The 25,000-nt window shown below is 37.6% G+C and overlaps 1 protein-coding gene across 3 annotated transcripts in view; it reads right to left on the reverse strand.

Moving 5' to 3' along the window:
• Nucleotides 1–25,000, reverse strand: part of macrod2 (mono-ADP ribosylhydrolase 2) — a 1,287,980-nt gene that overhangs the window by 1,202,416 nt on the left and 60,564 nt on the right. For all 3 annotated transcript variants that reach the window (XM_039739038.1, XM_039739039.1, XM_039739037.1), the window contains exons 2-3: nt 16,134–16,229; nt 8,352–8,462 (exon numbers count right to left, since the gene is read on the reverse strand). In XM_039739038.1, coding sequence (XP_039594972.1) covers nt 8,352–8,462; nt 16,134–16,229 — 207 coding nt within the window. The remainder of the gene's footprint in view (nt 1–8,351; nt 8,463–16,133; nt 16,230–25,000) is intronic.

The raw sequence follows: 25,000 nt of genomic DNA on the forward strand, positions 1-25,000 counted from the left end.
CTGGCACTCTACTACCCTTAATAAATGAAGGAGAGTTTTCATCTCACAGGTGTAGTCCAGCCTCTTATAGAAGATCACACAAATAGCATTTCCCATCATACCATATATTGGCAAACCTATTAACTTTTCTTTGTCGGTGGTATAATGTCAAGAAGTTCTTAGTTTAGTCTTAGTCTGCATAACTGCAGTCTAATGGGCAAACAGTATTCTAAATTGTTGCACAGAATTTCCCTCTTTTTGTATTTGAAACTCATTATAAAATCAGCTCGGGTTTTCAGAGAATCAAATATCTGTAGGAATTCACAAGCAGCATTTGTCATCTGGAACAGTTAGAAAACAAGCCCTTCTATTTCAGGTCAAAAGGCTGGGCACTACTGCCAGAATCATTTCTACACACTGTAAGACACTGTCTTTTACTGTTATGAAAACTAGGTACGGTGCAAAAAATATGAAGCTTTGAGTTACTGAGTAAACTGTGGTTTCAGATCTACTTTTTCAAAATGACTAGATATTATGCAATGCAGACTATATCTTATGCCTTTTTTCACTCTTGATTTGAATTACCAGTTCTGAGTTACATGTTAGTGAAGCCTCTTTCTGCTGCATTTAGGTGCAAAAATCACAGAATCTACCATTTTACAGCTGGACGATAGAATTTGTGGAATTATTAATAATACAAAGATAACACATTGGGAAGCCAAGCATAAATATCTAAATTATCTCACAGAGTATTTCCTCCATTCTAAAATGCTATAAATCCACATTGCATGGGTTCAAAGAATAGTGAAGAGATAATGTGTCTATGATCAGGGTGTTGAGGAGGTAGGAGGACATCCAGTTATAAGGGTACCTTTGCTGGTGCCAGCAAGTACAGGGCCACCAAATCACTGTGAATTAACTCTAGTATGGAAAGGTGTGAAGAAAACAGAAGAAATATACATTCACTGTTTTTCTTCCAAAATGTAATGTACATACTTCAAGAAATATTTTCCATTGTTTGCTATATTAATAACTAGTATGAGAAAATGCCTAGCTATAGTGATCACTGTGAAATGCATTCCACAGAAAGATGATTGATTATTTCAAGATGTGACTCAAGAAGGAGGAAAGCGCCAATGTCAAAGGAGATGACGGGTCAACAGCAGTGAAGCCTGGCAGCAAGGGGCTAGTTGTATATTTAGTACCATGGACAGAAACAAAGTGGTCGCCCTTCACGGTCTTAAAGCATTATTAATTACATAGCATGAAGCTGTCAAGGTGAAAGCATTTCTTACTGACATTTTGCATGAAAAGCATGAACTCAGGAAAGGCAATTAATGTACATTTTTATTTAAATTTTGCAAATAGACATTTGAAAATGTATTAAAATTGTTGAAGATAGCAAAACTGCAGGTCAAGGATAGCACTGGTCACATGAAGAGCATGAATCTTTTTATACTACCCATTGTGAGGGACCAGCAATAGATAGTGTTGAAGATGGATTAAAAAAGGATTCGGTAAGGTAGTATGGATGACAGGAGGAAAGAGATGTTGAGGCAAGCTGAGGTCAGTAAATCAAGCAGAATGTAGCAAGAGAGAAGGACCACAGTCAGAGACACAGAAAATGTGAAATACTGACTGCAGCAGATGTGTTACTGAAAAGGGGGGATAAATATACTTAAAAACAGATCAACCAGCAACAGTCTTCAAAAGATCCAAAAACTAAGCCACCCTTGTCAAACTACAACACTAAATCTCCAAAGTGGGCCTGAAAGTTCCCTTGATAAACTCTTCCAGACAAACAATTGTTCTCAAGAGGGTCATTTTAAGCAGTTTGCCAAGGACATTAACCTGAAAACAACCAACAGGATTCTGCACCATGCTCAAGAAAAACCTCACTAATCTCCAGTTGATGTATCTTGATTTAGAGAGAAGATCTTATTCTCTAAAAAAAAAAAAAACAGCAAGGAAAAATAAATTATCAGAAAGTACATCAATGTACTCTGCATCAGGTGCACTCATTTCAAGAATAAAGTAAATGGTGAGAGTTTACATTGTGAAACAACTAGAATGTAAGAGGCAGGTAAACAAAACTTTAAGCTTATACACTTCCCAGCTAAACAGACAACTTAAACTTTAAGGAAATAAAATAGCACAGAGTCAGTCAAAAAGCAAAAAATAAAATAATAAAATAACTCCTCCTCCTATTATGCAATTAACTTTTCAAACAATCCTTAATTTTGATACACCTACAAGTCATTATCACAGTCTAATCATTCCTATTTGGCACCCTTATAAACAAACACAACTATAATCAAGTCATTGAGGCTCCTTGCCCAAAACATTCAGTCTGATGAAAATAATAAACACCCCCAGCAAATCTCTGGAGCACCATGCTCTTTCTATAAAGGACACAATGACTTCTGAACTCAAATTCCAAACAAGGATAATGCATCTGTAGATGCTATTTTAATTTTTTTGTCAGATGATGTCACAGCAGATTAATTCCAGTGAGAAACATTGATGCAAACATTCATACTGTCCACCACCCAATGGAGAAGACACAACTGCAAACTTACTCAACTCATGCCTCAAATGTCCATGCTTATCATCTCTGTCTGGAAGTCACTACAAGAATTCCTACATCCAACAGTCTGTGTCGGTTACTTAATTCTTTTCAAGCATAACTACCTCAATTTCCACACAACTCGGCCACCATAAACACTGTAAATTTATTTTCTTGGTAAGGCATATGAACAAAAAAAGACTGTCATTAGAAATGGAGAATAATGTAGAATTCCTCAAAAGCATTGTAAATTAAAGGAAAATCTAAAACAAAGTGTAGATATTCCTGTAATGTATATTTAGAAAATAAACATTAAAAGAAAACATGGATTCTTCACTCCCCCACCAACACAAAGACAGTGCCACGTTTATATACATTTCCTTTCTGACCAAGAAAAGGCCCAGAGCAATGGAATTCTGAATCTTCTATCCAGAGCTAACTAAATGCAATTGTTTAACAGCTCTGGAAAGGGCAGTGAACTCTTATACAGTAGCCTTAGCTACTTCTACTATTGACAAAATTCAATTCTTTTAAACAGGTCTAATCAAACTAATTAATTAATTAATTAATTAATTAATCTAAATCAACCAAAGAAATATGTTCTTTTAAGACAAAAAGTGTGTCCCTGTCCTGAAAAAATCCATATTTAACAACTTTGGTCATTCTAATCTATGTGTGAATTGAGGGCAGCACTAAACCTCCTTAGGAGAAAAAAATCTCTTGATTCATGCCAATGGCTTAGAAATTGCAAAAACTAAATAATGCAGGCTGGGGCTATGACTGGGTTGCATTTTCATCAACATCATTGCAGACCCAGTACAGTACTTTCCTTTATTGTAGCAGTCTAACTATTTATAAAGTACGGTCTTCAGCTAGATAAAGCTATAAACCACAAAACTAGGCAAGTCCTAAAAACACAGCAACATTAAGTATATTCAGATCAATGTAGTGGCCTCACAAACCACCAAATCCAATTGAATGTTTGAAGGAAAAAACTGGAACACGCGGTTTTAAACAGGGATCCAGTACAAGTAAATTTAACAAGAACCAGTGTTCCAATGAAACATATTTGCCATATGTTTAGGTCCATGCGTAAATCAGTATACAATAAGATGTTTTGATGATGCATTTGGAACCAGCTCCCTATTAGGTATGAAACAATAACAGCATAATTAGTTTGATAAAGGGAAGGAGACCATTGAGCCCATCATACCAATCTGGTTAACTACCAGCTAAATTATACTAATATCTCATCCAGATACTTGTTAAAAATGATCAGAGTTTCTGTTTCAATGAAATGACTTAACAGGCTGTTATAGATTTCCACAACTTTCTATATGAAGATATACTTCCTAGCTTCTGAGTCCAAAGCACTTTCCAAAATTTCCTCAGCTATCCTAAGTACAACATTTACCCTTTACCAAAAGAATTCTGGAACACCCATTTTATTAATGCTTTTAAGATTTCTGAAGACCTGGATTACGTCTGCACCCATTCTTCTAAATTTTAATAATTTAACTCCCTTAGCCTATGAGTGCAAATTATGCATTTAGCAACAGGATGCACTTAGCTGCACAACTTTTATAGATGCTAGATCTTATTTGTAGTGACCAAAAATTATACAATAATCCAGATATGGTCTCATTAACAGATTACACACCCTGAGACAAAACATACCCTATTACTTTTATTTGACAGTTTTTACAATACGACCTAACATTTTAGTTGCCTTTCACTGGATGATGAGCATGTTACATTAACAAAGAATGAGGTGGTTCCTGTAAGTAAGGGTCACCTATATTGTATTTATACTGTAATTAATGTTTATTTTGCCTTTATGTAGAACTTTCTACTTTCCTAAATTAAATGAATGGTTTCAAGTGTTCAACCAGTGAAATTTTTAAATTGCCTTCTCAGTTTTTGCTATCCTTACAATTTTTAGCTCATCTGTGGATTTCAGACAGATCCCTGGAAAAAAAATCTAAAAAAAATTATTTTATAATATACGAGATAGAAGTATGCTTACCGATCTACATAGGGTCAAAAACGTAAAAAGTGTCTGGTATTTATAAAGACCACAAAAAAGCTAACAGAAGACCTCAGGTGAAGAACAAGCAATTGCAGCTAATATGAAAGGACAAGCTGTATAAATGGGAAAAGGGCATGGCTGGTCATGATATAAAAGATAACACAGTTGATAAACAAAAAGTATCTATTAAACCTTTTAAAAGTCTCTAAAGATTAAGAAAGCAAGCTTGACTACATAAATTATATAACAACTGTAAACTATTGTTTAATTAAAGTTCTGTTTTGGGACATTAAATCAAGCAATTTGGTACACGTAATACATGCTGAAAATCTAAAAGACAGATGCTAGAAATACCCATGAGGCTGCATGGTAAATCATCTAAAGGTATTTAAAATGTACTAGCCAACCCGCGGCGTAGCATACGCCGCATAATCAGGCCGCTTTTTAAATGATTTTTAAGCACAGAGGAAAAAATAAACATTTGAAAAATCCGTAATTTAATAAACCACCAAGAAAAGTAACATTGCAACAATGCACGCTACGAACCAACATACAATTGTTCCGTGACTGAAAACCAGAGGAGCGCTGCCGCGCTTTCTCCTTCCAAAGCGAAGGACGGGGTTGAACGGCGCTCGTTCAGTACGCACCGCCCACTTATGTGCCCGTCCCCAACTCCCTACCTGAGTCGCTTTCGTCTGTGTACAGTCCACACGCACCTGAGAGTCACGTTGGCTGTTAATTTTCCAAACACCGCCTCAGTCGGTTTCCACGTTGATTTTTCATTGTTCTTTGCGGTTCCGGCTGCTTTTTTTTATATATAATCCACCAAGTCACATGACCATGGGGGGCTTTACAAAGGGCAGGGACGTAATCAGTGCGAGCGTATGACACGCACGTACTGGGAATTTCTCGTTCATGGGGAACAATTGGAAGCCACGGTCTCCATCACGAATGGGGTTCAACGGCTTACCCACGCCTCCCCGCGCCGGGAAGACACACGTTGATCCATTCAGTGTAGTGCGCGTGCAGTACCAGACATACAAGTGCATCTCAGACCTGTTAATGCTCAATCTCACGTGGCTGAAAGCCACTTGTCCCTCTAAGAATTTGGACGCCGACCGCTGTTGGGTCGTGTAACTATTTAGCAGGCGGGAGTTTCGCTTCGTTTGGAAATAACCAGCCAAATCGCTCCACCAACTAAGAACTGCCATGCACCACCACCCACAGAATCGAGAAAGAGCTATCAATCTGCCAATCCTGTCCGTGTCCGGGCCAGGTGAGGTTTCCTGTGTTGAGTCAAATGAAGTGAAAGGCTCCACACCTGGTGGTGCCCTTCAGTCAATTCCTTTAAGTTTCAGCTTTGTAACCATACTCCCCCCTGAACCCAAAGACTTTGGTTACCCGGGTGGCTGCCCGGCGGGTCATGGGAATGACGCTGCCGGATCGCTTGTTGCGGGGCCTGCATTGGTGAAGCAGGTGAGACGGTAATGAAACAGAGGCACAGGGCTTATTGGTTTTTAAAGACTGCTTCCTTCATTGGGTTTTAACCAATGCACGAACGAACCAACACACAATCGACCGTCGCGGGCTCAGGGTGGAACGGGAGGAGAGGAGAAGGACATCCACTCCGCTCCCTCCGTCATGCTAGTCTGCTGATTTCTCGTTCAGTATACACTGCCTGCTCATGTGCCCACCTCCAACTCGTCACTCAAGTCGTTGTCATCTTTGTACAGTCTAGATGCACCTGTGACTCACATAGACTTTTCATTGCTCTGTGCGGTTTTGGCTGCCTTTCTATATATAATCCACCAAGACACCCGACCACAGTGGGAGAGGGGTGTGTACAAAGTGCAGGAGTATCTAAGAAGACGCATGTTTGTCGCGGATGCGAATTGCTGTATGTAGCGTGTAAAACAGTTTGCTATAGTGCATGCGGTCGTGCGTCGTAACCGAAAACTCATTTTTTAAAGACTGCTCACTTCATTGTGTTTTAACCTCAGTTGTAAAGGAACGTTTTAAGGATCCCATGGATTACCCCTCGCAAACAGTTTTACAAGCCGCATATAGCGACTCACTTCCGCGAGAAACATGCCTCCATTAACAGTCAACATGGATCGGAGCTGCATGTGACCTCTACGACAGACGAATATACATGACGCCGGTTTTTCTGTGTCGTCGCGTCCGAGTTGGTGGGCGTGGCTCTGTCCTGCGTGCGCCATAGGTGTCTCAGTTGTCGGCTTAGTGAATCCACGCCCCTTCCGGCGTGCTTTCCATGGTTGTCTTGCCTTAGTGAATTATATATATATAGATACCGATTGCCCAACAGATCCCATATTTTCCACAAGTTCAAACAGCCATTAAAAGAGAGCTAATGCCTCTTAAGAATACTTTTTTTTTTCACCACATCAATAAATTTCTCAAGTTATGTTTGCCTCCTCTGTCACAGGTGGCTGAATGAAGCCACATGAAGTTAGTGAATCATCAGATAAAATGGTATAAGCAGGTGGCAAATGGATACAAAGGACAATGCATTTTTTCCAGTGAATCAGCTAATTAGGTTCTTCAATTTGTACTAGAGCTACCACTTTATTATCCTTAGACCACTTCCCATTTTCTAGATTTCAAAGGATGAGTTAGCCTTTTGGAATTTTCGTCTTAGATGGGTTATGAGAATGAGTAAGTTTTTATTTACATGCATAAATTGCTTTAAATACTGCTATATCCTGCATGAGCTAACAAAAGATACTAAAAAAAAACTCCAGACAATTAGTGCTGTCTATGTCTAAAACAGTGAACATCTTGAAATAATCTTTTTTCCAGGAGAACCAGTTACCTTCTTTCAGTGGAAAAGCTACCTAAATAAAGCAACTAATTTTGGGAACCTATTACTAGTAATGAACAACTCGATAAGCCAAAGAGTTTCAGCCAGTCTTTACAAAGCTGCTGCTGTCAACAGGTTTAAAGCAACAAGAAGATAGAGAGAATATGGAATGATGGAAGCATACCAGCACTAACATGAAAGTGAAATGGCATGGTGAAGTCAGATGTCAAAATAAGCAGAGTCAAGAAGATATGGTCACTAAGTCATTTGAAAGGAAAGAATGCACTCAACGCCTTAAATGAAAGTGAGAGAGAAAGGGAGAGAAAGACCTCTCTACATTCTGTGGGTTATTCTGCACTATCTAACCAAACTTAAAGTAGGTTGCATGAAAAATATTAACGAAAGTACAAAAGGAAAACAGGATTCACTAATCTCTCAAAAAAAGGTATTTTAAAAAATATCTTTCAATTCACAGTGAATAAAAAATAGTAAACTGTATTTTGAGATTAAAGATTTACACATAACTACATACATTTTGTACTAGAAGTGTCCAATTTTACCAACTATTAGCCAAAGCACAATCATTTTGACTTCCCTTCATTCCTAAAAAGTTATGACATGTCTAACTTCTGCAGTGTTCCAATTCTGTCCTTAACTGTCCAAACTCAGTGTCACTTCACACATATAAAATATGGCACAAAACAGAATGAAATCAACTGGTTATTCCAATTTCCTTTGACTGTGTAAAATTATCACTTTTTGAGTTAATTCTAGGTAATCAGGAAAGCAATTATTCAAGAGATTCCTGAGAATGCTAGAGTGACTGATCAAAATATATACCCTACTGATTTAAGTCTTAAGCACAGACTGTAAAATTATAATGTAGCAAAAACACTTGATACATAAAGTCACATCCAAAGCAAGTTATTACATAATAAATAAATAAAATAACTTACCAGCATTAACGATGGCATCAATTTCCAAAAGGGTGATGTCTCCTTTGTAGAGAGATACTTTTTCACTAAGAACATTCGCCTGCAGGGAGGAGTCCTCTGCATCTTCCTTGTCTGTGGACAGATTATACATTTGACTGTAGTAGCAATCCATATATAAGTGAAGAATTCAGATGCTACTATAAAGTAAATGACAGATACCAGCTCTCAAGCAAAGGCTTACCCCTTCACAGAATTAAAAAAGCAAATTAAATTAAATTTTCTAAAAACTTATGAACAAAGCTACAATGCCCAGGTGTCAGTACCCACTGCATCTTTGCCCATTTAATGCATGTGGTATGTACATTGCACAAAGTTTTATTGAAGCAGCACCTGAAGTTAATCCCTTTAATGTTCTTTTCTTCTTTCACAGAGGAGTAATTTTTGATATTATCATGTTTTATTTATCTAGATACAACTGTTCTCAGACCTGCATATAAGAGTTACGTAGGCAGACATTCACCTTTAATTACGTTTTAACAAAGGAAATGCTTTTGGAGTCAATGTTGGCTAATGTATTCAAAACTTCTTAAAGATTAAACTTGTTATATACTTCATTGTGCGTAACTATCACAAAGTTATGTTTAAACCTCTTGGGGGGAAAAAAGAAGAATGATAATACTGTTCACCAACTAAATTCTGCAGAGTAGGCACATGCATAACATGTAATGTGTCCATTAACCCCAAAAAATGTTACTTCTGCTTTACATTAACAAACCTCGAAGGCTGGAAGCAGTGTTAATAAGGGACGTCTAATGGAGTATGTTAATCAGGCTCCAATGCCATATGCAGATGAGTCTAATTAGGAAATAAATTCCCACTGGTTTCACAGCCACGCACCTCAAGGTAACAAATATTCATTAAATATTTAGAGATATCCACAAGTTGCACTTTGTAAACCAATCAAAGAAAGATGCATATTAAGTAATGAGGGTTAATTTAGCTCAACTAAATATATGCGCATGAAGACAAAAATTAAATGTTTTATTCATGCCCAAGAACAAAATTGCCTTTGCTGCTTATGCCTGCACAAAGCCATGAAAGCAACTTTCCATTCGAAACAATTCATTACTGTCTTTGATTCACCTTTATTAGAGTGGCACATAAGAGAAAGATTGCTCATTGCAGCAGAAATCATTTTCTAAGTAAACTATAGAGTGTACAGTTAGGCCAAAGAACACAAAGGGGAAAAAAGACACATAATTTCATTCATAAAGGCTACAAGCTGGACCTACAAAGCTATAGAAAAGTGACATGACAAAACTGCATGGCATTAACTCCTTTGTGCTGCTGTCAATGTTGGTACCCTCTACCTTGAGAAGTGTAATAAGTTTGAAAGATAAGGAGAGAACCTCTGGACTAGAACATGTTGGTAATGGCAAATGAATGTGTTTTAATATAGAGGATGCACTCCAGCTAGGGGGGTGGTAATACTTTAGACTCCAGGAAAATTCTGTTATAGTTTAGTGAAGACTAGACCTAAGCTGTCAGTCAAACTTGTGACTCAGAAATAACACTGCAAGTTCCTTTTTGACTACAGAATATTGGAGCACAGATAAGTGAGAACTCATGGGAGAATGGCAATCCTCAAACCCCTTCAAAAGTCCGTTCTGGTATAGTAGAAAACAGAATGCTGCTGCTGGCCAAATTAGCAATATGTGTTTTTGTCTTGGCTGTGGATTAGTGCAGAAGAAGAGATAAGTGATGGCTATTATACTAATTCAACTTATTTAGGTTTCACACACTTTGAAAACTAGCATGACTCATTTTAAATGTGAACATAGTAAATGCTGCAACATTTGGTACCAAGACACAGTGTAGGTGCTCAATATTAAAATCTGCTCTAAATTAAGTCTTTGAAATGGTATGGCTGGCAAGTATGGAAGCAGTTGCCTCTAAACACTTAAATAATTGCATCTCTTTAAAGCAAGATCTGGAATCCATAATTTGCCATAGTGTGTTTATGATAGTACTAATCAGTTGGACAAAAAAAAAAAAAAAGTTCCAGCCATTTAAAGATTAAAGTCATAATAATGATAGATTAGTGAGGATCTGTTGATACAATGGAAAAAAATGCACTGGAAAAGAATAGATGAAGGCATTTATATTTACAGGGCATCTTCCACATGTATGTCCTGCAGAAAACTTAACTTATGGCTTGAAATTGTCTACCCAGTAATTAAAATGTTACAAAACAAGAAAATGTCTGCAATGGGAGTCACAGATTTGATTTTATATTAAGTGAATCCCACTGTCGGCACACACCTGATAAAACATACATGACATACATTTCTATGCAAAGCTATAAGGTTTTCCATATGTTGATATCAATCTAATAATGGATTTTCTACTGCTAGAATCTTAGGAAGCAGAATAATTTAACTTCTCATGACAGGTTCAGCTCTATATTGAAAATTCCACAGTAAAGCTCTGTCGATTGATTCTTTACCTGACAATATTTACAAAACAAATTTCAAACTACGTGAGGATTTTTTTTTCTGAGAACACAATGTTATGAATGTTAAGAACAACCTCATCTTAGCAATGTTAATGTTTTGTAATATTTTAGTACATAAATTACATATTGCCTGTGAGTTTCATTTAAGAACACCAATCCTGCTTTTGAACACATTTGTTTATCTTTTAATATAAATCATCATGTGCATAAAGACAAATTCACAACAACCCAAACTTCACACTGTTACATCTATAATAGAAAGACACTGCAATTTAACCAGAAATAAGCTAGAAAAAGCTTAAGAGGATTTTCATCTTCCTTGCTCAAAGACAGTAATGAGTGAATAAAATAAGTGGCTTGGCTGTTATAAGAAGTGCTTTCAGTTGTACATGTCTCCGCCATACTGCTACCAAACCGGTATCACCTAAATGCAAGACTGAAACAATGCAGAAATCTCTCAAGAAGGCCTCGACAGATCAAGTGATATTCTTGGCTTATAGCTTTGCAAGCTCCAAGAACATAAATATGAAAGGGTTTTAAAACCTATCGTTTTTTTAAAAATGTAAAGCAACTGAGCTTTGAACAGCTATTTTTTTTTGCCAGACATGTTAAGTTGTAAAAATGTACTAATACAATGGACATATTGCATTCTTTACTGAAATTATTTCGCTAGAAAAAGATTTTCAGTATAGAGAATATGCAAATTAATTTCTTTTCTGTATAGGATACTTCACTTTATCAAGAATATCTCTCAAAAAAGTATCATCAATACTAGATAATACTGTCAACACACCAAAAAAGCTTGTTTGCACTCTCTTTTCAGCTTATTTCAAACATATTCGCAGACTGCTGCAATCAATCTCACAATGTAACTTTGTCTGTGGATATTCATTATAGTGAAATGTGTTTTTAGTTCCCATTATGCTTACATCATTCTAGGCTGGCTTCTCTGTAAACATTTGCCTCTTTGGGCTAATATTTATTATAAAGAAATGTACACCTTAAGAGGATGATGATGCCAGAACTTTCATGGAAGGAAAATTGGATTGAAAAATATCACTTGTGTATTGTGATTTTTATCAATACCATTAAAAATTATCTGGAAAAGAAGGAGGGTGAGAAAAACAGGGAGTTTGGAAGATGACAGTTAAAGCAGAGAGACTTAACAGCACTCAGGATAACAAGCTTAGACTAGCACCTCTAAGGCTTGTTACATTTAAGTTAACTTTTCACTTGAATCAGTCCTGTAAAATAAATTATTTATTCCTTACTGTGTCCTTAATGCTCTTCCATAGAACATCACTAGTACAGAGTAGGAAATGTCAACCCTAAACCGACCCATCCGCAAATTAAAGCATGTTAAGTTAAATTCTAGGTAGGCTTCAAAATAACTTTTTCTCCAAAGCAGTACAAATACTTCTCTGTTTTGCTCTTTGGACAGTTGTACTAGCATATTTCTCAAAGCAAGCAAAATAAAAATTACAGACATTCACAGCCCATATAAATGCTATACATTTATATGCTTTTTAAGTAATTAACAGAACAGAATACATTCAAGTGAATGGAAAATACCTAAATGGTTGTTCTGACATAAGTATTTGTTATTAAACACAGACATGCTACCTACCATGTAAGCATGCAAGCAATTTAAATAAAATTCCAATTCACATTTCAAACAAACTCATTTACAAAACTTTCAGCTTCACATGCTTAACTTTTGACTTGAAATTCATGGGTAAATTACATTAAAATCAGCCTAATACACATAAATGACAACACAATATGTCAGCGCCATGCTGACAAACGATGTTTGCTAAAGTGTTTGTAGTTACTTCTTGCATTTATGTAACAAAACACATGAAAAAAAATGTTTAGTACTGGCACATTATTGCTTGACACAGATTATATCATACTTATTTGTTTGTTTTGGTTTTTTTTTTTTCCATTTTACGTATTTTATGATATCATCTAATACTGCATGTGCTGTGTAATGTGTGATATTTATTCACTGCTTGCTGATATTATACTACTGGCAGTATTCAGTGCCACACAGGCAAGTCAGAATTTCACTGAAGAGTGTAAATAAGACTTTAGATTAATCACTTATGTGTATCATTTAGGCTTCTTCACCAAGAATGTCACGATACTTCATAGCAGGCCTTATTAATCTTTCTGATTGTTATATTTCCTGTTAAAGCCAGCACTTTCAGCCAATGCAGTTGCAGTGAAACTAGATGATTGCTCTGTTTTTTTATGATACTAGCTGCTGTATGCTATGAATTGCATTTCATTGCGTAAACTAAATTATTCCCTTGTTTACTGCATTTACAAAACTAGATTTCATTAAAGCCAAGCAAGAAATCGGTCCTCCAAAAAAAGAAATATCGATGAACTAAGTATTAATTAAAATATTAATCCTAGTCAGACTAAACAAACTAATATGTGGTGATGATACACAGAGTATGTATTGTTATTAGATTTTTGCTTTTTATATAATTTTTTTTTATATGTTTACCATAATTGTCTCCACATGATTATCTTCAATTGCAAAGCATCCCCCTCCCCATTCCCAAAGAGGTATAAGTATTTGGTAAAATTCCAAATTGCCTCACACCCCAGCTGAGACAGATACTGGTCTTCACATTCTCCCAACTTGCACTATGTCAATATACCAGCAAGGGCAAATCAGTGCACTGAAGATAAACCACTTTGTGCCTCCTCTGCTGAAGTGTACAAATGAATTTGCTTTTCTCTAAATTAACTCTAAATTAAAACATTTCATTTTTATGAACATCTAACAATGGAATAAAAGTAATGAATACATGGTGCTGTAAATGTCATTTTCAAACTTCAAGAACATATTGGTTCTGAAACAACTTAGATGAATCTTGACTGTCACTTTAATAACAAATTTCTTTACTCCCAAAACATATTTACAAATAACCGACCTATTGGCGATACAACCAATTCCAGAAGAAACTAAAAACTAAGAAATTAAGTGGATATTGTGCTGAAAAACAGCACAGAGCCCAAGAGGATATATCACATGGTTTAAAAGGAAAATGCTCTAACAGGCTCAGAAAAGCTGCATGATACTAACAAACTTACAATTCTTAATCCTGTTGTTAAAAGATGAGAGGATAAATTTAAAACCAGGTAACTGTCTAACAAGCCGCCAGCAAAAACAGCCTAAAGGCCAAACCTACAGTAGGAAAAGATTTTCTAACAGACTGCTCTTTACTCAGAACCAAAGCTAATATTTCTCTAAAATGTAAAACAAATTAGTGGGTGTTTGTGGTTTGTAATAACCTAAACATTTAGGAAGTACCATAACTCTGTTCTGCCTACAGCTTAACCCATACTTAATATACTGTGTGGCAAGCGCCTGGGGGCAGTACCCAGGCAGGAAGCCTGGAAGGACCGGAGGAAGGATTACGCCTCCTCCAGACCACGAGGGGGCAACCACCCTCATGGCTATGGGGACCACGGGAATGGAGCTTGGAAGCTCAATCCTATATGGGCCCATGGTCACCGCATGGGGGTGCCCAGCTGCCTGGGGAGCCCTGGTTCTCAGCACTAAGGACTCACCCAGAAGTGCTGGGGGGAAGAAGACCAGGGACACCCGGAGTGCTTCCGGGTGTGCAGCCGGTACTTCTGCCACACTGGGGAGTGCCAGCAGAAGATTATCGGGAGGCACCTGGAGCACGTCCGGGTGGGGATTATAAAAGGGGCCGCCTCCCTCCGTTCAGTGGCTTGAGTCAGGAGCAGAGAAGGACGGAGCTCGGGAGGAGAGGAAAGGAGGCGGCCTGAAGAGACTGAGGCATTTTGTTGAGGCCTGGACCTTGGTGGAAGTTTGGGGCTCAAGAGCTGCCCGGAGGCTCGTCAACGCACAAGGAGGAGGGGAAGAAAGATGGCCGCAGACCGGAAGTCCCTCCCCGAGACAAGCAAGGGTTTGAACGGTGTGTCTTGTGTGCCCGCCGATGATTGGATGGAGGTGGGACCAAGGAATATCCATCCCGAGCCGGGGACGGACCCGATTGGGTCGGAGGAGTGGCCCCACAGGAAACGGCTGGCGTGTGAGACTGATTGACAGGTAAGTCCTCCGTCGGCTGACTTTCTGTGCTTGCCGGCAGCTCTGCGCGAGCTGGAGGAGTGCCTTCAGCCCGCAGAGTCGCTTTCACAGGTGATACGTGCCATCCGAGAGGAATTACAGAAGCTGGAGAGGCAGGCAGTCACGTCCGTGAAGTTGCTGCATGAGTGGACGGAACGATGCAATGCTGGATCCTTCAGCTGGAGCGGTATGGTGGGGGAGGTAAGTGAAATCGGCCCCATAAAAGATAAGGGAGACCCCTCCGAAAAGACCCGTGATTAAAATCAAGTGGGGGGGGCTCAGATAGTGGCACTTCCGCCACACCAGGGAGTGCTGGCAGCAGCTCATTGGGAGGCACTTGGAGCACGTCCGGGTGGGTTTAAAAGGTGCCACCTCCCTCCATTCGATGGCTAGAGTCGGAAGGAAGAAAGAGAGCTCGGAAGGAGAGGAGTGAAGGCGGACCTGAAGAGAGGCATTGTTATGAGGCCTGAACTTTGGGGGTGAGACTACGGGACTACTGTGTTGTGTGCTGTATCACTTGTACATAAATGTATAATAAAACGTGTGTTGGTGTTCGAACCACCGGTGTCTGCCTGTCTGTGTCCGGGCTGGCTTCCACAACTGTAATACAAATATGAGTAGCCCAGTTATAGATTACTGCTGGCAGGTCTGTAGTGTGAGCATCTGTTAAGTTTTGTATTTAGTCAAAGATTATAAATACCATGATTCTTACACATTCTTATTACAAAAATTCATTAAAAAGAACACTAGCAACTAAACTATACTATAATATATAATAAGTAAAGAATCAATTACTACTCCATGTAAAATATAGTCAATTTTAGGCTAAATTCTTGGTTAACAATTAAAAAAATAAAATAAAACGGAATTTGTGAAAAAATAAAATAGATTCCATGGGGCCTTAGTCTATCATAACTTATATAATGCCTTTTACAAACATAAAAGGGGGCATTTTAAGTTAAAACCACTCCACTGTAAGAGAGGAGAAGTCCAGTGGATAGAAGTAAACAAAAAAAAAAAATCACATAAATAAAATAATAAAAAACATACGAGCATGTAACAGTAAAAATGTTACGTTGTTAGACTTTTTAGCTTGAATTAACTAGTTTGATTTTTTTGCCTCAAGCACATGTAATTGGAAAAGAATTACTGTACTATTGTACTAAATATTACTTACTTTTCTCACTTTTCCTCCAAGAAGGAATTTTCTCCAGTGGCACATAATTTCCATATTCCTTACGTCTTTCTTCAAGCCCCAATCCCAGGAGACGTTCTTAATAAAAATAAAAATGAAATATATAAATGATAAGACTAGCTGAAATATGATGCTACAACTAATCATTGTAGTACATTTTTTTCCATTAAATACCAGTAACCTGTCTGGAACAATGTGACAGAAAAGAAAACAAAAAATCAAAGTGCAAAGTAATCATCCTCTTTAAAGTGTAAGCAGGAATATGAAGGGGTAAGATGACGTGGTATTTGATGGTACATAAGAAACCATTGTAAATATGAATTACCCATATCTATCCAAATAATTTCCATGATCATCTCAAAATGCAGCTCTGTAAAACAAATTAACCAGACTACCTACTCTAGCCTCATGCTTGTAATGCAGGCTGCTCACCATGTTCACTATTAAAAAAAAAAATCAATATTAATAAACAGTCACATAAAAACAGAAGCATTTAGTACTATCTAAAATTAAATGCCAGTGTCACTTTAAAAGTAACTTTTCACCATATACACTGCTTTTCACATATACATATATATACATATATATATACATATATATATATATATATATATATATATATATATATATATATACATATATATACATATATATATATATATATATATACATATATATATATATATATATATATACATATATATATATATATATATATATATATATATATATATATATATATATATATATATATATATATATATATATATATATATATATATATATATATACATATATATACATATATATACATATATACATATAAATATATACATATATATATACATATATATATAAATATATACATATATATATACATATACATATATATATATATACATATATATATATACATATATATATACATATATATATATATATTATATATATATATATATATATATATACACATACATACATATATACACATACATACATATATATACACATACATATACTTGTGTGTATAGCTTTTATATATATGTGTGTGTGTATAGCTTTGGTCACTGAGTGCAAGGGAGAAATAATAAAATATAGTCTATAAGTTATTAAACAGTAAAACATTAACGTTTTAAGAAGTACAGGTACATTGAGCACTACTGGAGTGGTTTGGTAAACTACATTTTAAAGACTGTGTAACACAACAGGTAAGTAACTAACAGCAGCTAAAATATATATGGATCATTTCTCGGTAGTAGATCCCTTTTGAAAGGCGCTACACGACGGCTGTGGTATAGAAATTACATTTTCTATGTGAACGTTCAAATTTGTGCCTCTGGTAATGTGCCTTACCGGCATTTAAAGAAAATTAGTTTTGTGTCCTCTGCAGTGTTAAGCGAGAAAGGCTTTGGTTTGGGATAAAAGGAAAAAGGTGTAAAGAAAGGAAAGTTGCCTTTTTCTTTTATATAGTATAGAGAGATGTGTTCGCTGACGTTATGATCGCCTTTTGAGGACAGTCACGATGGGTTTTGTGTAGACTGGTGAGACGTCCTCGCCATTAATCGGCTGTGATGGCACTGTCAGTCCTCTACTCGTGTGCGTGTCTTCATAATCCGGGTGAGAACCTCATAATCGTATCGTGCAAAAGAAAGTGTGAATCGCCTTAATATTATTTTGCCGTGGTGTAGAAAAGGGGTCCCGTGTTTGCACTTGTCTGGGCTATAGCGCAGGGGGAGGATGAAAAAAATTAAAAGTGCTCACTTTGACTTAAGGCAGAAGCGCAGTCAGCGTCTCAAAGGCGGCACAGCTATGCACGCGCGCTGGCTGCTCGACTTTTGCAGGGCAGGAGACCACAGTTTTTGCAGACACGTTCATGATATCAAAAGTCTCAGCGCTCTTTGGAGGTCATTAATATATATATATATCAAAATACCTGCCCCTCGCAGCGGAGAAGTAGTGTGTTAAAGAAGTAATGAAAAAGAAAAGGAAACATTTTAATAATAACGTAACATGATTGACATTGTCATGAGTGTTGCTGTCATATATATGCCTGCCTAAATAAGTCACCCTCGCTTTGCTCTTACTTTACTTACCGTTCATTTAATCACGGCTAGTGGCGGAAAAATTATAAAATGGAAGGAGGATGGCTTTACCAAAACAATTATTGATGGCGAATCGATTATTCATAAAGCTTGAATTGGTGATCTGTTTTTCTGTGTTAACCTCATATTTTTTTCATACTTCTTCTCAAACTAAGGTGGTGCGAGGGTAAAATGAATCGGGATGCTGATCAGTGTAATCGTGTACCAGGAAATCATGCATTGATAAAGCTCCCCTTTGCTTGTAATGCAAAGTGTGATTAAATGCATTATTTTTAACGCGTTATGGAGCACATGCATGAAGCTTCTCAGCTGTGCTTGTGCTAAGAAAAGGAAAGATTTTAAAAATAACGTAACACGATTGTCAATGTAACCTTTTGTAAGTAGTGCCTGGAGGATTCAGTGTGGAGAAACTCTATAGAGACAGCGTGTGTATTAACTTGTGGATTTTTCTGTGAGTATTTGGTGGCAGTCTGACGTGTTGCTTCGGAAGACGGCGTTAGCTGCAGAGCTCAGCTCAGAGCCAAATGAGGTGAATGGGAGGGGAGATGATGACGTGACTCCCCCACCCGCCTTAACCGTCAATCCCCCACAAACACAGTCTCTCGGAATTTGCATAAGCACACCCCTTCACCTACAATTTTAACTTAGTTATAAAGTGATCAAAACTCGTTTATATCCTCGTCCTCTCATTAAACTTGTATCCCGCATTACCTGTGGGCATGTGAAACGCCAGCGGTAGCCTGTCTATGAACTTAATTTAAAGTTTAGGTTTACACCTTGCTTTCTTTCCGAGGTAGCAGCAGTCATGAATATGGTAGTATATGTCACTCGCTCGCTTCTTATTGTTTCGCTGCCTTCTCAATTATATAATGCATGTTTTCTTAAGCGCTTATTGGAGGTCTTCCTGCTTTTCTACGCACTGCGTTGACAGTCAGTTCACGTGATTACGTGAGAGGCGTGATGATGTCACACGAAACTCCGCCCCCACGTCATTCCAGCTCAACTCCATTACAGTTAATGGAGGAAAATACCTTCCAGTTATGACCATTAGGCGTAGAATTTCGAAATGAAACCTGCCCAACTTTTGTAAGTAAGCTGTAAGGAATGAGCCTGCCAAATTTCAGCCTTCTACCTACATGGGAAGTTGCAGAATTAGTGATGAGTGAGTGAGTGAGGGCTTTGCCTTTTATTAGTATACTAGCAAAATACCCGCGCTTCGCAGCGGAGAAGTAGTGTGTTAAAGAAGCAATGAAAAGAAAAGGAAACATTTTGAAAATAACGTAACATGATTGTCAATGTAATTGTTTTGTCACTGTTGTGAGTGATGAGTGTTGTTGTCATATATATATATATATATATATATATATATATATATATTTACACACACACACAAACATATATATATACATATCTATATATATATACATATACATACACACATATATACACACAAATACATATATATATATACATACACACACACATATATATAAACATATATATACATACATATCTACATATATACACACACAGCTATTTCAGTATCAGTGCAATACGCTGTTTGTTAAAACGGATGACTCCAGCTCTTACGTGCAAGTCTGCGTGGATATTATGAACTATCGATTTGTTCAAGTTCTATTTAAATTTTAAATAGAAGGAATTTTTATTTAGTCGACAGAAATATCTTTGGTAGGAATGGTAAAACAGACAGGAATATTATTCCTGAATAAATCAACTCAAACCTTAAACAACTTATAATATTTTGCTCTCCATAAAAATATATCCTGTCTAAATTATACAAGTTAGAAATAAAGTAAACATTAAAAGAACAAACATTCAAATTTCTTTACTCTTATGTAATTTTATATATAAAAATAAACTTAGATTTTAAATATCCCAAAAGATTTTGCTCTCCATAAAAATATATCCTGTCAAAATTATACAAATTCAAATATGAACATGCTGCATAACAAAACCTAGAAATATAAATAAAATGTGTTCCTTTCAGCAATAACAAATCAAATCATTCAGTTGTCTTTGCTCATATGTCATTTTAGAGCTGGACGCCTGGCATCTTTTTGGCAACAGGTTCGTTTCTGTTTGGTGTGAGGTTCTGTGTTGTGGAGATTCTCAGGATGGATTGCAGGTGCTCATCAGTGAGGCGACTCCTGTGTGCTGTTTTGTTAGTCTTTATCACTGAGAAGAGCTTCTCACACAGATATGTGCTACCAAACATGCACAAGGTTCGAGCCGCATGTAGACGGACTTTTTGTTCTTCAAAGTCACCAAAGCGCCGTGCAAACTCAGTGCGCTCAGTTTATCAGCAAAGTGCGATTTGGGAACACCGTAGTGACGACTTGGTTTAACATTACTTGGTAACAGGGAAAGTGGGGCAAGTGGTTGTGTCTCCCATAAAAGCAGCTTCAATTGAAATCACTTTGTGATTGTGCACGGTAAAACGTCCGCTGAAGTGTCAGATTCTTATTTAATTCTTCTGCTTTCTGTATCTTCTGCATTGCATTCAGGTCTTTCAGGTTACCCTGATGTTTTGTTTTATAGTGCCGTCTTAGATTAAATTCTGTAATTACAGCCACATTAGCTCCACAAATGAGACACACGGGTTCAGTAAACATATACTCAGCCTCCCATCGGTTTTAAAGGCTCTATTTTCAGAATCAACTTTTCTCTTCAGCATCGTGTGAGCTAGCTTCGCAATAACTTGCAGCATCTTAAGGTAGACTTGATTAACGCGTAACTGTTGGCAAGGCAGCTGAAGCGCTGCATTATGGGATCTGTAGTTTATTGTGTTACCAGCGCTTCATATACCGGCTTTAATAACAATAATACAGTATATAAAATGATCTCGCGGGCGGATATAATTACGCCGGGCGGATGTGGCCCGCCCTTGAGTTTGACACATATGGACTAAATAGAACTTGAAAAGATATATTTTTCAAATGTGATCGCGCAATTCAGATAGAGTTGACGCACTACAGCCTGCATGCCTCAATAAGTCATCCTCCCCTTGCCCTTACTTTTTTACCGTTCATCTAATGAATACACTGAGTATGGCTTTACCAAAACAATCATTGATGGCGAATAAAGTATCCATTATTCGAGTATGTAGATCGGGTTATATATATACATATATATATACCCGCGTATCGCAGCGGAGACGTAGTGTGTTAAAAAGCTAGAAAAAGAAAAGGGAACATTTTAAAAATAACGTAACATGACTGTCAATATACAGTATTTGTTTTGTGAGTGTTACTGAGTGTTGCTGTCATCAAGGATTTGATTATCATTATTTCTTTCAATCAGGTTCGTATTTGTAGGATGTGTTGTGTTCAAGTTACATTCCGTGTTTGTCAATCGTTGTAAAGATGACAGGTTTCATTCATCGATTCGTTTCTTACTGCATCAATAAACAGCTCGTCTTCTTCTTTATCTGAGACCTGACACACTGCATGCACGGGTTTTTTTTACACTGTCTTCCTTTAGCGGGACATTGACTTTTTCCAACGTGTGCTTTGTTTCCGCAGTAGTTGGATTTATGAATATGCTTGTATGTATGAGACGCTTCATATTTTTGGCTGCCTTTTCAATTGTGTAATTCGGTTTTGTTCAGCTCTTTGGAACTGTTGCTTTTATCTGTGCACTCGCGCAGTTCACGTGAGCCACTCGGTGTACATGCATCGAAGGTTCCCAGCTGTGCTGGTGCCATCTCGTGCTATGTCCATGGCTGTATTTAATGTTACCTTAGTCCTGGCACTTAAAACTTTCTCTCGCAGTTTGCTGAGTTTGTGTCAACCACCACCCTGACCATCTCATCTTCCTCTCCATAAGCACAGTCCTTCACCCGTGAATATTTACCCGTGGCAGTTTGCTATTGGATTGCCGCTGACGGACGGCCTTATATGGGCAGGCACTAAATTACAAACGCCAGCGCAGCCTGTCTATGAACTTAATTTAAAGTGTAGGTTTACATCGTGCTTTGTTTCAGTAGCAGAACTCATGAATATGGTTGTATATGTCACTTTCGCCGCTTCTTATTGTTTAGCTGCCTTCTCAATTATATAATGCATGTTTTCTTCAGCGCTTTTGAGGTCTTCCTGGTTTTCTATGTACTGCGTGATTACGTGGGAGGCGTGATGATGTCACACTAAACTCCCCCCACGGCGTTGAAGCTCATCTCCATTACAGTAAATGGAGAAAACTGCTTCCAGTTATGACCATTACGCGTAGAATTTCGATATAAAACCTGCCCAACTTTTGTAAGGAAGCTGTAAGGAATGAACCTGCCAAATTTCAGCCTTCCACCCACACGGGAAGTTGGAGAATTAGTGATGAGTCAGTGAGTGAGTGAGTGAGTGAGTGAGGGCTTTGCCTTTTATTAGTATAGATATATATATATATATATATATATATATATATATATATATATATAGGTATATATATATATACATTTATATGGATACACCTTAATAAAAAGGGAATGGTTGGTGATATTAACTTCCTGTTTGTGGCACATTAGTATATGTGAAGGGGGAAACTTTTCAAGATGGGTGGTGACCATGGTGGCCATTTGGTATTCGGCCATTTTGGATCCAACTTTTGTTTTTTCAATAGGAAGAGGGTCATGTGACACATCAAACTTATTGGGAATTTCACAAGAAAAACAATGGTGTATTTGGCAGTGCGCTCAGTTTATGAGCAAAGTGCGTATTTGGGAACACCGTAGTGTCGACTTGGTTCAACATTACTTGGCAACAGGGAAAGTGGGGCAAGTTGCACTGGTGCATTTGTGTCTCCCATAAAAGTAGCTTCACTTGAAATCGCTTTGTGATTTTGCACGGGTAAAAACGTGTGCTGAAGTGTCAGATTCTTCTTTAACTCTTCTGCTTTCTGTATCTTGTGCATTGCATTCAGGTCTTTCAGGTTATCTTGATGTTTTGTCTCATAGTGCCATCTTAGATTAAATTCTGTAATTACAGCCACATTAGCTCCACAAATGAGACACACCGGTTTACCGGCAATGTCAGTAAACATATACTCAGCCTCCCATCGGTTTTTAAAGGCTCTATGTTCAGAATCACCTTTTCTCTTCGGCATCGTGTGGGCTAGCTTCGCAATAACTTGCAGCATCATAAGCTAGACTTGATTACGCGGTAAGTGTTCGGCAAGGCAGCTGAAGTGCTGCATTATGGGATCTGTAGTTTATTGTGTTACCAGCGCTTCATATCCCCGAGCCATTAATAACAATAATATATAAAATGATCTCATGGGCGGATATAATTACACGGCGGGCAGGATGTGGCCTGCGGGCCTTGAGTTTGACACATATGGACTAAATAGAACTTGAAAAGATATTTTTTCAAATGTGATCGCGCAATTCAGATAGAGTTGACGCGCACTACAGTACATCGACCCGCGTGCTACTGTGGTTTTGCCTGCGTGTCTCAATAAGTCATCCTCCCGTCGCTCTTAATTTTTTACCATTCATCTAATGAATACACGGAGTATGGCTTTACCAAAACAATCATTGATCGTGAATAAAGTATTCATTATTCATAAAGCTTCAATTGGTGATCTGTCTTTCTGCGTTAACCGCATATTTTTTCATACTTCTCAAACCAAGGGGATGCGAGGCTAAAATGTATCGAGAAGCGCGCGTACATACTTAGTGCATCCCCTCTCGGGAATCGAACCACGGAAGCCGGCACTAGAGGCGAAGCCTCTACTATTGCGCCACGGCTTGTGGTTTGTATATTTGAGCGTAGCAGTGTAATTCGGTTTTTATTCAGCACTCTTTGGAACTGTTGCTTTTTATCTGCGCACTGCGTCAGTTCACGTGAGCTGCTGAATATGGTTTTATATGTCACTCGCTCGCTTCTAATTGTTTCGCTGCCTTCTTAATTATATAATGTATGTTTTCTTCAGCGGTTTTTGGAGCTCTTCCTAGTTTTCTACGTACTACGTGATTACGTGGGAGGCGTGATGATGTCACACGAAACTCTGCCCCCCACGACTTTCGAGCTCAACTCCATTACAGTAAATGGAGAAAAATAGCTTCTAGTTATGACCATTACACGTAGAATTTCGAAATTAAACCAGCCCAACTTTTGTAAGTAAGCTGTAAGGAATGACCTGCCAAATTTCAGCCTTCTACCTACACAGGAAGTTGGAGAATTAGTGATAAGTCAGTGAGTGAGTGAGGACTTTGCCTTTTATTAGTATAGATATAGATATATATACATACATATACATATATATATATACACATGTATATACATACATATACACATATATATATACTGCTCAAAAGAATTAAAAGAACACTTTTTAATCAGAGTATAGCATAAAGTCAATGAAACTTATGGGATATTAATCTGGTCAGTTAAGTAGCAGAGGGGGTTGTTAATCAGTTTCAGCTGCTGTAGTGTTAATGAAATTAACAACAGATGCACTAGAGGGGCAACAATGAGATGACCCCCAAAACAGGAATGGTTTAACAGGTGGAGGCCACTGACATTTTTCCCTCCTCATCTTTTCTGACTGTTTCTTCACTAGTTTTGCATTTGGCTACAGTCAGCGTCACTACTGGTAGCATGAGGCGATACCTGGACCCTACAGAGGTTGCACAGGTAGTCCAACTTCTCCAGGATGGCACATCAATACATGTCATTGCCAGAAGGTTTGCTGTGTCTCCCTGCACAGTCTCAAGGGCATGGAGGAGATTCTAGGAGA

Source organism: Polypterus senegalus, chromosome 16 (assembly GCF_016835505.1).
Source record: "Polypterus senegalus isolate Bchr_013 chromosome 16, ASM1683550v1, whole genome shotgun sequence".
Taxonomy (NCBI): domain Eukaryota; kingdom Metazoa; phylum Chordata; class Cladistia; order Polypteriformes; family Polypteridae; genus Polypterus; species Polypterus senegalus.